Source organism: Chrysochloris asiatica, unplaced genomic scaffold, assembly GCF_000296735.1.
Source record: "Chrysochloris asiatica unplaced genomic scaffold, ChrAsi1.0 scaffold00078, whole genome shotgun sequence".
NCBI lineage: Eukaryota > Metazoa > Chordata > Mammalia > Afrosoricida > Chrysochloridae > Chrysochloris > Chrysochloris asiatica.
In genome coordinates this window covers 10,999,146-11,014,538 of record NW_006408596.1, presented here as the reverse complement: position 1 = coordinate 11,014,538, position 15,393 = coordinate 10,999,146, and the positions used below count along the sequence as shown (strand labels likewise).

The 15,393-nt window shown below is 53.2% G+C and overlaps 1 protein-coding gene across 1 annotated transcript in view; it reads right to left on the bottom strand.

The window, feature by feature from the left end:
• Window positions 1-2,282: 2,282 nt before the first annotated feature.
• Window positions 2,283-15,393, bottom strand: part of TESC (tescalcin) — an 80,009-nt gene continuing 66,898 nt past the window's right edge. The window contains 5 exon segments of the mRNA XM_006878197.1: window positions 2,283-2,330; window positions 5,795-5,902; window positions 6,002-6,068; window positions 8,047-8,186; window positions 13,391-13,471. Of these exon segments, the coding sequence (XP_006878259.1) occupies window positions 5,827-5,902; window positions 6,002-6,068; window positions 8,047-8,186; window positions 13,391-13,471 (364 nt within the window). The 3' untranslated portion in view covers window positions 2,283-2,330; window positions 5,795-5,826.

Below are 15,393 nucleotides of genomic sequence, written 5' to 3'. Positions count from 1 at the left end.
AACAAAGCCCACTCACGGCATCTTCAGTATACATTCAAGATGGCAAACAGTTACCCAGAGGAACAGTGGAAAGCATCAACAAGAGGGGCCACGTGTCCTGTAAATGTGACTACCAGAACAGGCCCAGAAAGTAAGCATTAGCTTGCCTGCCATGACCATGGGAACACCCAGAAAACCATCATCCACGTCACCTGGGAAGCTCCACATGCTACACCACCAGCGTCTCAGCTACGTGAATCCCCAGTGCAAGGGGCCTCCTGACCAACCACCTGTTTCCTTGTCCACTTCTCCCACCCCCCACCAACCCTGAACCAGAAGGTGACAAGAGGAGTGTTGGAGACACTTACCTAGAACTCCGAGTGACACTCACCTGCTGCCACATACGCTGAGGAAGGGCAGATGGCACAGCCTGGCAGAGCCTCGGACCCTTCTACGGCAGTCCTGTCAGATTCCTGCCCCACCCCAGCTGGGCAGACCCACATGGTTAGGAATCAGGGTCGAGTCAGCCAGCTCATCCCAAAGCTTGCTGAGCTCAATGGTCTCCATCCACCACCTGTCAAAAGGGGGTCAAGGAAGCCCACCACCCAGCCGCTGGTCTGTTGGCTAGTGTGTAGCTGCCACGCCTTATTTTATGGCCTGGGATGAAGAAGGTGGATGGATTCCTAGCAGTTACAGAAAGGAATACGGCAGACAGGCGTAAATACATCCTAAATATACACCAAACAGTAAATTAAAAAAAAAAAAAAAGAGGGTTGGGGGTGCTCCAAGGATAACGAGGCCACTCGGCGATTTAGGAACAGACCAGTACGCCTCGTCCATTAACAAACCCACATTTTATTAGAGGTAAAAACAGAGTTCCACCTACCAAGCGGCCACGGGGGTGATGTTTGGGAGCTGCAGAGGCAGGCCACCCACTGGCCCTTGGCCACGCTGCTCAAGGCCACATGGGGACAGTCCCCATTGCAAAGTGTGTGATGGACGTCAGGGGTGGGTCAGTGGCAAAGGGCGATGGTCTCCATATTCAGGAAGCGGACATGCATCTTGGTCTCGATGTCGATACCCTGCCAGATCTGAAGCAGACAGGGCGGCGTCAGGTCTGCGGGTCCAGGTCCCCAGCAGCTGCCCTCAGCCACTCTCCTGATGACTGAGCTGCGTGGCGGGCACTGATTGCACCGTCCCTGCTCAGGCAAGATGCCACCCTGGGTCCCTCGGGGACCCCCAAAAGGTAGATGAGGAGGACAGGGAGGTCACACTGCCCATGGCCCCCACAGGCGCCACACTGTGCCATCTGGGGACTCAAGGTGAACAAGTGTGCATCCCTTGGGGACAGCATGTTCTCAGGACAGGTTCCAAGACGTCCAGAGCAGTTTCTGCTAGATGTCAGGTGGGCAGCCTGCCCACTGCAGGAGGGGGGGAAGGGACCAGACTCAGGGCACTTAGGGTATAAACAGTCCACCCCACCTGTGCCCCCAGCTTAAGGAAAAATACCCTTCTCCACTGCCTGCCCTGCTTTCGTACCAGCCTGTTACCTGTGGTACAAACACAGCTTCCTTGCCTAGCCCCAGGGGGTGGGGGAGGGAGGGGTAAGATGAAGGAAATGGACCACCTGCATCTAGACTATTCCTCAGCCACAGGTCCTGTACCAACCCCTGCCCCCTTCTCCATCTCCTCCACTGGTCTGGTGATGTCACCAACTCGGCCTCTCACCTGGCCTTGGCTCCACGGGGCTATGACCAGCAGAAGCCCCCACCAGCCACCCTAAAGACTGACCCAAACACTATCTTGCCTTCTATTAAGAAAGCTAATTCCCCCACCCTCCACCCCCGACTTCCTGGAGATGGAGACAGTGGTATTGGGTGGTCACAACCAAAGTCTGAACAAAGAGCAGAGTGGACTAAGCCATCGGAGGTGCAGGGTGAGTCCTGCCTCAGTCCCAAAGGCCCAGAGAACAGCGCCACCTAGTGGGGACACACGGGGTGGGGGTGGGGTGGGGAGAACAACACAGCCATGTTGAAAATGGACCTCGGGATCTGGGAACATGAAATGTCACACGGCATGTCCAGAGGAGACACCAACTGTCACCAGCCGGTTTTCCTTGTCCACTGGGCTGATTTAGTTGTGCTGGGCAACAGCTATGGTCACTTTACCCTGTTTCCAGGGCCACGTAGAGGCTCTCAACCCACCCGCCCCTCCTGACACCGCAGCTAGAAAGCCACACACTGTCCTCACCTGAGAATTCCCCACTTCAGCCCCAAGCCCCTTCCCCCATCCCCAAAACGCACCTTCAAAAAGTCTTCAAAAGTGATTCCCTCGTACACCTGGTCAGGCTCCTGGGGACAACAGCACCAGACAGAAGTGAGCGGTCCCACCAGCCTCTCCCTTCCCCACGAGACGGGCTCTTCTGGGATGTATGCTGCCAACCTGAACCCCCACCCACCCACCTGTCCCCTCTCTCTGGATAGAAGGGTCAAGGAGGGCTGGGCATGACCCCCCTACAGCACCAACAACACAACTCCATCCCTTCACCAGGCTCACTAGGTCAAGGTGGAAAAGGGAGCTGGGGGGTGACCAGGGAGGTTTAGGGGCTCTCCTTAACCGTGCTACCAGTGCCCCACAGCCCACCCACTTAAACCTCTCCCGCCATTTCCTCAGTCCCTCCAACTAACAGTGACCCCATGTGACAGAACTGCACCAAGGGGTTTCAAAGCTAATTTGTCAGACAAAAACCGCCAGGTCTTTCTTTCAAGAAACTTCTGGGAGGACTCCAGCCTCCAACCTTCCAGACAGCACTTCCACGTTTCCACCACCCAGGGACTCTAATGATAAGAGCTAGCCATCTAATCTCCCTTGGCACCAGGGGAAGGAGCAGATAAAGGACTGTGCCAGGCCACCCATCCACCCTGCGTAGCCAATGAGTCACCGTGATACGGTCCGAGTGTGAACACAAGCTGGGCTTGGCCTTACAGGGGAGCCCCTCCCCATATCTGTTGGCAGGGCAGCTCCAACTGTGTACCCTGCTTTGGCACCCAGGGACGCCATGGACAACGGGGATTCAGTCTTAAGTCTCTATCTCCATACAGCACCACATACAGCACATGTCCCTGAAGAAAAGACCCATGGGTACGTGCTGATGTGGAAAAGACTCCAGCATCTCCACACTGAGTGAAAAGCCACAGAGCCAAACGTCATCTGCTCCCACAACACCCACCAGACTGCCACAGTCTGCGTGGGACATGGGGTCACATGTGAGAAGAAGAGAAGGCACCTGTAAAATCCCACTCTGTCTCAATAAAAATTCAGAGACACTTTGTATGTTGTGAAAAAACAAAACAAAAACTGCCACAGATGGGCCCTTAAGGGTGGATAAGGACAGCGAGAGCCAGAGCACGGTCTTTTCGTTTCAGAAAGAAACCTTAGGCACTCTCCAAGTGCTTGCTGTTACAGGAACGTCCAGAGCCTTTACAGATGTGGCCCCTGGTCAGCATCCACATAAAGCCCCCACAGCCCCACCAGGTGGGTGTTGTCCTGGGGTGCAGTGGTCTGTGGGCTCCTCAGACTGTCTTCAATATTGAATTTATTTCTAGTAAAAATATACACAGCAAAACCCAGTCCTGTCACTAGTCATAACAGCAGACTCCGTTCTTCACGTTGAATCAACAGCTGTACTACTTCTGTTCCAGCCGGTTCACTTCCAGGTCCTGGTCCCCATCCCCAACCCCCACATTTGTGCTTTAAAACAGCTGCTGACCTTTCGGTTGTCTTTTTTTTTTTTAAATAAACACAATGGTCAAGGGTGGAAATCCTTATTCTATGGGCTAACCTGCCACTGGTTTTAAAGGTGATGCCAAGAGTTAGTTTCCATATTCAAAGTTTGAAGAATAAGTCAGGCCCAATCTCAGAATTTCCTCCAGCCTCAATGGATCTGGTAGATCTGGATGCTTAAAGGATTTGAAATTGTCATCTATTATTGTTGTTAGGTGCCATTAAGTCAGTAGCGACTCAGCAACCTTCCGCACAACAGAACAAAACATTGCCCAGTCCTGTGCCAACCCCACAATCATTGCTAGACTTGAGCCGATTGCTGCTGTCACAAAGTCACTGAGGTCATGGCCCTCTGCTGCAGTTCATGTGCTGAATGTGTGAGTGTGGGGTTGGGGGTGTCTCCCAAAACCAGGACCCTCGGCTTGGGCCTGAGAACCAGACATAGAAAATACAGGCCAGCAAGGTGACCACAGCTGCTTGCCACAGGCCCCAGCAGAAACACAGCCCTATTCCCTCCAGGTTGTAAGGACCATTCATTTAGGAGGTTCACCAAAGAAGGGTCCAGAAAAGCAGCCACATTAAACCCACAGGAGCCAAACAGTAAGAGCATCATGGGACCAATGGAAAACAGTCAGTGAGAAAAGCCATCGTGAGGTCCCTGTGGGCTCTGGTCACTGTGTCAGTCCTCACCACAGAACAAGGCACAAGTCCCTTGCATTCTTCTCGAGCTCTCAACCTCAGATTCCTGAGTGAGACAAGGCTGGTAGCTATGAAACAGGCATGTGTATTAATCAGGTGGTCGGTCCAGGGCAGGGGGCATCCAACCACAGCTTCCACTTCAGAGAGCTGCTGTGGGGACCTGAGGGAAGTGGGGCAGCTGGTCACATGGGAATGGTCACTTCGCATGTACTCCCCAAACCTTCCAGCTCAGTGGTTCTAAACCAAGGCTGATTCCAGACCCCTGGAAGAGGCTGCGTTGTCTATAGAACTTTCTAGTTGTCACATCAAGTGTGTGGAAAGCAGGGATACTGCTCAATACCCCACAATGCCCAGAACAGTCCCCGAACTGTCACACATTGCTCCACTTGACCGAGTTCACCCTCAAGCTGGCAACCAGGATTATTTATAAGCACCAGCACAGCCGCTCTGGTGAGCCTCCATATGCCAGCACACGCCCATATTGTCCCTGCTCCCAACGGTCCACCGTCCCCACCACGGCTCCACCTCAGACCTCCTGCCCCAGCCAGTGGGGGCAACTTGGAAGCACCCCTCTGCTCCATGTCTCTCTTGGGGCCAGCTGGGTGACCTTTCACCCTCTACACTACACACAGCTGGTCACTCGTCAAAACCAAGCTCCCCTGCCGGGTACCCACCTGTGCTCCGAGCTGCTTCCCAGATCCTAAGGGTCTAGAATGCCCCTGTATTCCACTCCCAGAGGCCAGTGAGTGGTGAGTGGGGGCACTCAGGGCCTGCCCACCCCCCAGCCCCGGCCCTCTGGACATGCCACAGGAAAGCTGACTGGGCTCCCAGGGGGAGAGGGAGTGGATGAGTGGCTTGTTGGACTCAAGCCCACTGTCCCCGTCTCCCGGTCCCAGAGGGAAGAGGAGGGGGCTGGGTGTGAGCACCGGGCACAGCCAGAGCAAGCCAAGCTTTGGCTCACTGGCACATCATCACCTAGCTGTCCTGAGCTCCTGGGTCTCCGCAGAGGGAAACCAGGGTCCCCAAGCCGCCCCCCTGATAACACCCTTCACCCCCAGCCTCCATCTCCCCATCATCTGCAAAGCATCCTTAGCAAGATCATGTGGTCGGTTCTGCACTGGGTAGGGGTGGGGGCATTCCATAACCACTAACACACACCAGAGTCCAGTCTTTGCAGCGAAGACCAAGGTCCCCACCTGACTCTAACCTCACAGAGCCTCAGTGCTCTTGTCTGTGAAATGGGCACAGCAACGGTCTCCCCCAAAAGCTGGTGATGAGGATTCTGTTAGGGGGGCAGGTAAGGAGGTTGGCAGTGACCCTGTGTAATGCCCACCATCTGTCCTACGCAAACACTGGCAGCTTCCATCATGGCCCCGTCTGCGATGGAGCGCGCCGACTCCTTCTCGATGTGGGGGTTTCCTGAGAGCAGTTCTTCGACCACCTGTGGGGGCAGAGGGAGACAGATGTCAACTGCACACTTGGGCCTCCACCAGGGCGCAGGGTGGGGGCGCCAGGAGCTCGGGCGGGTCAGAAAGCATACTTTACATTTCGATATTCTTCCAGGGTGATCCTGCCGTCGCTGTTCGAGTCGTACATGTGGAACAGAACTGGGGGGGGGCGGACAGAGGAGGTCAGTCAGGCTGGGTCTGCCCTCCCCACACAGCCCTGCCACCCTCACCTCCCTCCACAGCTGCTGTCCCCCTGGAATCTCTAACAAACAAAAGACCCCAATCATGGCTACCCAATATGGGGGCGCTACAAAGGCAAGGGTCCTGGTGTGGCGCTGTGGGTTAATGCGTCAGACTGCGAAGCCATTTGAACTGCAAGGTTGGTGGTTCAAGCTCACCAGCTGCTCCTCAGAAACCCTATACAGGGTAGCTTGGGTCGGAATTGACTCAACGACACTCAACAACAACACAAAGGCAAGAAGTGACTGGCTTACAAGCTTTCAAGAGGGAGCCTAGATCCAGAGGACATGGAGGAAGGTAGAATCTCCAGTGTGTAGTATCCAATCTGTCTAGGTGGGGCTAATGAAGGGAGATGGAGATAGGACTCTTGTCTTACAAAAGTAAATAATTGTGTTACAATAGTAAATAATTGTTATCAGTACTGACTGTAGGGGTTGGAAATGTAAAGGTGGGCATTTTTGTAGCAAAAGGAGGGGAGTGATTGACTTTGCAGTCCAGGAGCGGAGGTACCTGGGACCATCAAGGGAGAAGAGCGGAGTGCGGAACCCTACCCAGAGAAACAGTGATGCCACAGATGGAGGCAGAGAAAATGACATGGAGAGATGGAGCGGCTGGGGACTCTACATCCAGAGAAGGAGAGGGGCTGTGTGCTGACGACCGGGGGGCAGGCCTGTAGGGTATATACCCTTTGGCTGATGATGCATGGAGGGGATTGTAACCCTGGCAATGAAACGATATATGATAGGATGAATGTAAAACTAATGTTCTCCCATGTAAGCTATCACATAATTCACAATAAAACATTTTTTTTTTAAAATCCCAATCATGAGCCCTAAATGGTAAAGCCACTGGAAGCAAGCAAGTTCAAGGGGTCAGGCTGACCACTTAAGAGCTAGGACAAATGACCTGATGTCACTGGGCCTCAGTTTCCCCTCTGTGAACTAGAACAGCAACAACCTTGGCCGTTGCAAACCAGTGGCGTTAGGACCCAGTGGATGCCTGAGCCAGCAGGAATACCATGAAAGTATATTTGTCTTAAAATTCACTTGGAGGATGGGTCAGACTTAGTGACATTCGAGTGGTCCCCCACTGACACCCTTACATACCCCACCTGCAACCCAACACCCATCAGAGCCAAAGGGAGGGCCTCAGGGAGCCCCAGCATTTAAGGGGCACTGACCAGACATCTCGCCATCTGATCACCATGCACCCCAAGACAGGGTCGACCTACTAAAGGTTCCAGGAGTGAAAGTGTCTGCTTACAGCTAACCCTGAGGGACCCAAGGACTGGACACTGAGTCGGGCCTGCCAAAGCCCAGCCACCCCAGACTGGCCCTCAGAGCGAAGCAGCAGCCAGCAGAACCTCTGAGGAGCGCAATTCCCACAAATCACACAAACATTCCAGAGCTAAATACAGCCGGTCTCCCCAACTCCCATTCCTTATATTGTCCCGAGCCTGTGGGTGGAGCAGGGAGAGCTCAGGGGTCCTGGGAAAGGCCATGGGCCACCCCTTGGGACTGGAATCACAACGTAACAACTCAGGCACTGAGGGGACCAGGATTACAACCCAGCCCTCCTAGAGGCTGCTCGTCCTAGAGGTTGCTGCCAGCTGGCCAGGATGGGGCCACCCCTCGAGGCCACTGGCACACCCACATGCCAGAAGAGGACACAGAGCCTCAGTCAGGAGATCTCACTAGGTGGGACGGTCAGATCTGAAGCAAACGTCCCACACACCTCAGGTCCCTCAAACACGGAGCGCTAAGACATGCCTGATGAGGCCCCTAGGAGGTGGGGGAGCCACCTGGCACTGCAGATGGACACTGGGGTCAGCGTGTCCCCAGTACTCCGCTGCTGTGCAGCCCAGCCCCCGGGCGGGTGCTCGCTCAGGAACACGCACATCTCAGCTTCTCTTTCCGGCACAGCTCCACTTGTTCCTCATCCATGGAGATGTCGATGGGCCGGAAGTAAGACATGATGGTCAGGAAATCTTCGAAGTTGATCTCGTCGGCCAGGCCACTGGATCCCTTGCGCAGGTTCCTACCGGAGCAACGAGGGTGACGTCAGGGAGGAGGAGAAACATTGGTCCTGGGGTCCTCGTAAACATTACAGTATCCGTAACTACAGTCTGATTAGGACATACGCGACCACTCTTTCGTCTGCTGTTTGGGACTATTTGTGAGAGAGGCAGAATGGCCTCAAAAGCTGTAAATATTTACTCTCTGGCCGGAACACTGTGTCAGCCCGGCTCTATCACAGCACACGTTTCGAGGACTCCTAGAGTAAGGGTTGGGCAGTATTTTGTTCTGTTGTGGACAGGGTCTCTCGAGTCAGAACCAACTCAGGGGGCACCGTATCAGCTGCAGGCCACTCCAAGTTGTTCTGTGTCAGAGTCTGCAGATGATTTTAAAGGCTTTAATGGATAAGGAGAGACGATAAGGGCTCAGTGTCAGAAGTCTCACCAGACAAGAGGCCTGGGGGTTTGATTCCCCGTCACTGTGCCTCACACGGAGGCTTCCTTGTTGCTGTAATGCTGAACTGCTTTCAGGAGGGCTTCTAGACTCAAAAGGATGACGAAGAGAGACCTGGAGATCTACTTCTGAAAATTAGCCAACGGAAACCCCTATGAGTCACAACAGTGTACCCACCCCCCCACCCCCACCAATCCTGGGGTCCAGGCAGTATTTTGTTCCACTTGTGCACAGGGTATCCGTGAGTCTGGGACCAACTTTACTGCTACTGAATCAGTAATGAATTAGGGCAAGTCTGCATGTCCCTACTGTGAGGGCAGGAGAGGGTTCTGTTCCAGCGCAGGGAGCTGACCCAATGCTGACCCCTGCAGGAATCACTGAAGCGATGTTGAAAGAGATGGTTCAGAGACACGTACACACACACACACACACATAAACACATCCATGGACATACAGCCACACATATAGTAAACACATGAAGAAACCACTATTCTTCCCGTGGCCCTCTGTGTTCAGTTGGGTTTGATAATTCGTTACTATGACCACACAGAACACAGAGAACACTGACAGCTATGGGCTTATTGAGGAAAGGATCAGAAAATGCTCAGGACACAGTTGTTCCTGTCACCTGCTGATCAATGCCCACAGGACACACCACTCAGCCGGCAGGCTCTGGGCACTAGCGCCCCCCACCCCTGCTTAAGCACCTCAAGGCACCCACTCTACAAACCAGCTTCCTGCCCCAAGTCATCGGCTGTACTTGCTCCGTGGGCTGGGAAGCTCACTGCTCTGGGTCCTGGCTGCTCCTGCTCCTCTGCCCCCGTCTGCGTCACAGCTTCCTGTCCCTGGGCTGAGAGGGTCAATGTGCAGGGATATCTGGGTCCAAAGGATGTGCTCCCCACCTGGCTCTTCTCTAATGGTAGAGAGATCCAGCCCCGCTCCTGCTTCTGAGGTGGCTCATCTTATAGCTACATTTTCAACTTTTCACAGTTACAATGAACTCTGCTAACTCCACAGCGGAACCATGTCATCCTATCAGTATCTGCTCCCACCTTCTCTTATCCAGATCCAGCAGGGCAGAAATGGATTCAGACTAGAATGGACAATAGATAATTCACACACCACACACTCACACTCATGTTAGCACACACGTACACACATGTGCACACCCACAGTAGAGCACACACACCCACACGTGAGTACGTTCACACCTAGACGTATGTGTCCATGCTTACATGGTCACACCTAAGACATGACATGCTCAGCGATGCATGGATCCAATATGTTCACCCCAGATGCCCGGTCCACACCCCAGTGCTGAGAACCAGATGCCCTCAGGCCTGTGAGCTCTCTCTCTCTCTCTCTCACACACACACACACAGAACCAGCCCCTCTCACTCACCCACATGACCCCTCCCCAAATCTTCATTCACCATCTTCCCAGCAACACCGCCAAAAGTCTTATCAGCCCCTCGTGGGGTGGAGGGGAGGCCACATCTCCATGGCTCTGTTCATCACTACCTGTCCACCCCACTATCCTGGACAGGGCCCTCACTTCTGGAGTGCTGACCACCCAGTCCTGGCCTCATGCTCAAGGCAGACTGAAGATTAAGGAGGGGCTGCTGAGCCAGCCCACCTCTACCACTGACGCTGAGGCTGCTAACTGAGACCATGTGACCCTCTGCATACAGGAAAACGGGGCTCTCAACCCACACCCAACCCTGCACGGCAGAAGGCACCCCCTCTGCGTAGCACCTCACCTTGGCTTGCCATCTCCACTCTCCCTCTGCAGCCTGAGCCCAGGGACTCCCTCCCTACCCCCAGACTCCACACTCCCACTTCCAACTCCCCACCTGAAGCCCACGTGTGTCAGAGCAGAAGTGTACTCCTCAGGACTTTCAACAGTTGGCATTTTCTGAAGCAGTTCGCCAGGCCTTTCTTTCAAGGCATCTCTGGGTGGATTCGCATCTCCGACCTTTCTGTTAGCAGCCGAGCACTGGGCGTTTGTGCTGCTGGGTGTTCCCCTCTGCCCTGGACTAAAGTCCAGCCCTCCTGCTGGCTACAGCAGCCCCTCCCTTCCACACACCCCAGCTTAGCCCCCTCTCAGCCTCTCACACAGCCATGCTCCTGGTGCCACAGTGCCTTTGCAAGTGTTTTTCTATTCATCCCAGGCCCTGAGGCGCCTGCAACCTCTAGTCCCCAGGCCCACTGCCAGCTACCCTGGAAGATAGGACACATCTCCCCAAGGCCCCACAGTGCTGGCAGAACCAGAGGTTCATGTCTGCCCAACGGCAAACAGGATGACTGGCACCCCCAGGGGAGTCCAGTAGTCTGGGGCCTTAAACACTCTCTGTCCATCCCCGTAAGGGAATCTTGAACCTCAGTAACACTGGACATTTGGAGACCTGGCCTCCCTTCTGGCCAAGATGTGAATGTGTTTTGTGCCTTAAGTTTCTCCATCTGCTAACCATGGTGATGGTCATCTAACAGCAAACTGGCCCTTTAGCGACCTGATGAGGCAGGTGCTCCTACCTGCACCTCAGGATGAGCCCTTCCCTAGCCCTCTCCAAGAGGGGGCTGAGTGAGCGATTCATTCCTGCGCAGAGAATGTGGCGAAGATCAGGTTGCAGAAAGATTTCTGCCAACGGGGGTAGCACCCAGAATACACAGAGAATGCAGAAGATACAAAAAACACACCCTCTCCACTTAACAACAAAAGATAACCTCACCTAAGAGTGGGCAAGGCGTCCTGGTGTGGCGCTGTGGGTTAATGCGCCAGACTGCCAAGTCGTTTGAACTGCAAGGTCATTGGTTCAAGCTCACCAGCTGCTCCTTAGAAATCCTATACAGGGTCACTATGGGTCAGAATCAACTCGATGGCACTTAACAACAACAAGAAGAGTGGGCAAAGCAACTGGACAAATGGCCCGCACAAACATGAAAAGATGCTCACCAGCATACAATGCTACGGAAATGCAACTCTGAACCACGATGAGGTACCACCTTCACCTCCACTAGGAGGGCAGTGGTCGGAAAAACAGGCAAGAAAACAAGTGTTGGCGAAGATGTGGGAAAGTCCACTGCTGATGGGGATGCAAAATGGTGTGGCCGCTGGACAAAGACTGTTCCTAGACTTAACCTCGTAAGGAGCAGTACGTACTCAAAGGGCTCGAAAGCACGCTAACAAATACCTGTGCTCCCATGTTCACAGCACGGTGGTTATTGCTGGAAAGTGCTGCTGAGTTGGTTCTGACTCACAGCAGCCCTGGACAGGGTTTCCAAGGAGCGGCTGGTGGGTTTGACCCACTGAGCTTTCGTTTCAAACTGACCTTGTGGTCCAGTGCTTATCCTACAGCGCCACACCAGGACTCCTATTAATAGTCAAATGTCCAGCAGCAGATGAGTGAACACACGAAATGTGGTAGACATCCATACATCGGGGTACATTACTCAGCCACAACGAAAAAGTCAGTCCTGATGCATTCAACATGGTCAAATCCTGAAAACATGTTGAACGAAATAAGCCCGACACACAAGTATTATATGATCCCGCTTACATGAAACTTCAAGAACAAGAAAATACATAGAGACCAAAATTTGTACAGTTGGGGGTGGGAGGGCAGGGCGGGAAGACGTTATCACTTAAGAAGCACTGAGTTTCTGCTGAGGGTGATGGGAAAATCCATCAACAGACAATGGAGATGGCTGAACATAATGTGTGTAATCCATGTCATGAATTACAGATGTTAAAAAAGGATGAACTGGCAAATGTGCTGGTATCTATATTTTTACCCCCATATAAAATAGTAAGAAGTTTGTTGCTTCTGTCATTTTGTTTTGTTTTTTAAACTTTTAATTTTGAATTGAGCGCAGGTTAACGGACAAGACCATCAGCTTTACTTTCAACCAATCATACGTTTTGTTTCATCTCAATGATTAAACTCCCCTCCCTGTAACAACAGTTACTGCCCCCTTCCCTGCGGCCTCCCTTGTCTATTGTCTTTAGGTCTTCTCTTTCTCCCCGTGTTCCTCGGTCTTGGGGAAGCCAGCTGCGGCATTCTGGGGAGCCCTATCAGCAGGTCCATGTGGCCATCATTACGGATCCATCAATAGTCAGTAAGGACTGGCGACATGCCAAGGTTAGAAGGGCAGCGGCCTCCCTGAGCCGAGCCTTCAGATAAAGACCCCGGCCCCAGCCAGCACCTTGACTTGAGCCAGAGGACCCAGCTCATTTGTAGCCATGCAGTGTGAACTGAGGCACAGAAACACAGAGGAGGAATGTATGATGTCTTAAGCAGCTTCATTTGGGGGTGACTTGTCATACAGCCACAGTTAACAAGTACAGAGGCTCAGAGAGCTTGAACGAGCTGCTCAACATCACTCAGCTTCAAATCCGGGAGTGTCCGGCCCGAAACGGGTGCTCTTAGCCTTCCCCTGAACACAGTCCTCCTCACCTCCCTCAGCTTGATGGGATGTGCGGAGGACACAGCACTGAGACAAGTTCAAACACTCGTTGGCGGTCGTTTCAGACCCACAGCGACCTTACGCGAGAGCAGAACTGCCCCATAGGTTTCCCAGGCCGGCATTTTCCTGGAAGCAGTATGTCACATTGTTCTCCCATGGAGCCGACGGGTGGTGCGTTCCAATCACCAACGCCTTGGTCAGCAGCTGAGCACTTAACTGCTGCACCACCAGGGCTCCTCACCTGAGAATTAACACTCTCTCCAAGGACATGCCACCTGCCACAGGCGGATCTCAAGGGCAAGTACCCACCTGTTGTCAAAGAAGGCACGGACGATTTTGGATCGGATCGGATTGAGCTCCAGGTCGGGGATGTTGCTGAAGTTCTCCTTACTGGTTTCCAAGGATGAGAAAATGCCCGGGAAAAGAAGGGAAACAGATGTCAGCTGGATTTCTTGGCACTTAAACAAGCTGTATTTTGAGCCCTAGCAGGTCCCAGGAGAATAGTTCAGTGGCCGAGTGTGCTGCCTCTCTTCCCACCTCACCAATCTACAGGCCAGGGCGGGCACCGCTGAGGCGGCACACAGGTGTCTTGGAGAAGCTGGCCAACAACACTGCACATTCATTTGTCGGAAAATGCAGAGGCATGGGCTGCGTACCCTGGCCCAGGGGGGTCAGACACCACCCGGGCCCACCGTAAAACCCCAGGGAGGGACCCCGGAAAGGGAAGGTAGCTTTGGCAGCTCGGAACTGAGACCAGGAGGGTACCAGCAAGGAACTGTGGACAATACTCTGGCAGCATCTCTAGAGACCATGTTACGCTATGACGGAAGAATGGACACATGTCTGTCTGCACAAAAACTTGCACTATTTCTAACAGTCAAAAAGCAGAAACAATCCAAATGTCCAGCTTCGGATGAACAGACAAACAGAACGTGGTCTATCTGTACAAAAGAATATTGTTGTTAGGTGTGGGCGAGTCAGTTCTGACTCCTAGCGACGGTATGCACAACAGAACGAACCACTGCCCTGTCCTCACAACTGCCGTTATGCTTGAGCACAGTGATGCTGCCACGGTGCCGTATTATTTGCCCCAAAAGGGGAAATGCTAAGACATGGACGAACCTTGAAAACACGTGAGTGGAAGAAGCCAGACAAAAAAAGACACACACAGTAGGACTCCACTGGTAAGAAACTTAGCAAATCTACAGAGACAGGAAGTAGAAGAGCGGTTGCCTAGGGCTTAGGGAGGACTCCTAGTGTGGTGTTGTGGGATCAGCCCTGCACTGCTAAACCACAAGGTCGGCTGTTCAAACCCACCAACCGCTCCTTGGAAACCCTGTAGAGGGTGGCTATGAGTCAGCAGCAACTCCATGGAACTGAACATTAACAACAAATGGAGAAGGGGGCCGCCTGGTGCATGAGACAGGATGTGGGAAGAAAGAAGATGAGGAGGTCCTCTCCTAACAACAACAGGGCCTAGGGAAGGAGCCCTAGTGGTACGGTAGTTAAAGCTCTCAGCTGACTGAAGGTTCATGGTTCAAACCCACCAGCCACTCTGTGACAGAGAAGCCCTGGCTACCTGCTCCCATAAAGATTTTGCCTGAAAATCCGAGGGGGCTACTCTAGTCTGCCCTACAGGTGGGTGGGAGTCGGAATCAACTCAGTGCCTCACAGGGAGGGCTTGGAGTAAAATGGGAATAAAACAGGACTTTCTCTAGTCAAGATAAAAATGTTCTCAAGTTAGAACATGGTGATTCTTGGTTATACAATTCTATACAGACACGGACTTTTACACTTTACATTGAGTGGCCTTTACGGGATGTGAATTGTGTCCCAACAAAGGCGCTTTAGGGAAAAAGGGGAGGGGGAAGATGGCTTGGGGAGGGAGCAGCTGCAGGTCAAACATGGTCGGTCACCTTGCATCCAGGTCCTGGGCTTGGCAGGCCCCAGTCCCTCCTGCCCTTCCCACACAGGCTGTCCTTTGTCCTCAGACTCTGCTTCCTGCTCACCTTTTACTTCGGCTCCAGGGACTGGAAGGGCAGTGGCCTTGGAAGAGACCCAGACCACAAGCTGATAATCTTGGAGAACTACAGCATGCGCAGAAGGGAGAGGTACAAGGAAGTCAGCTGACTTAAAACAGGGGGATGGGATGTTCACTAACATTTGTAACTGAACACTAGCATCAACCAATGCTAGAAGAGGCAAGAGCTAGCTAGGTGCCCCGTCTGTACACACGACCCACTGTGTGGGCTGCAGGCTCTGAAGCTACAATGCTTCGTCCTTTTACACACTTCACAGATGTGGACGCTGAG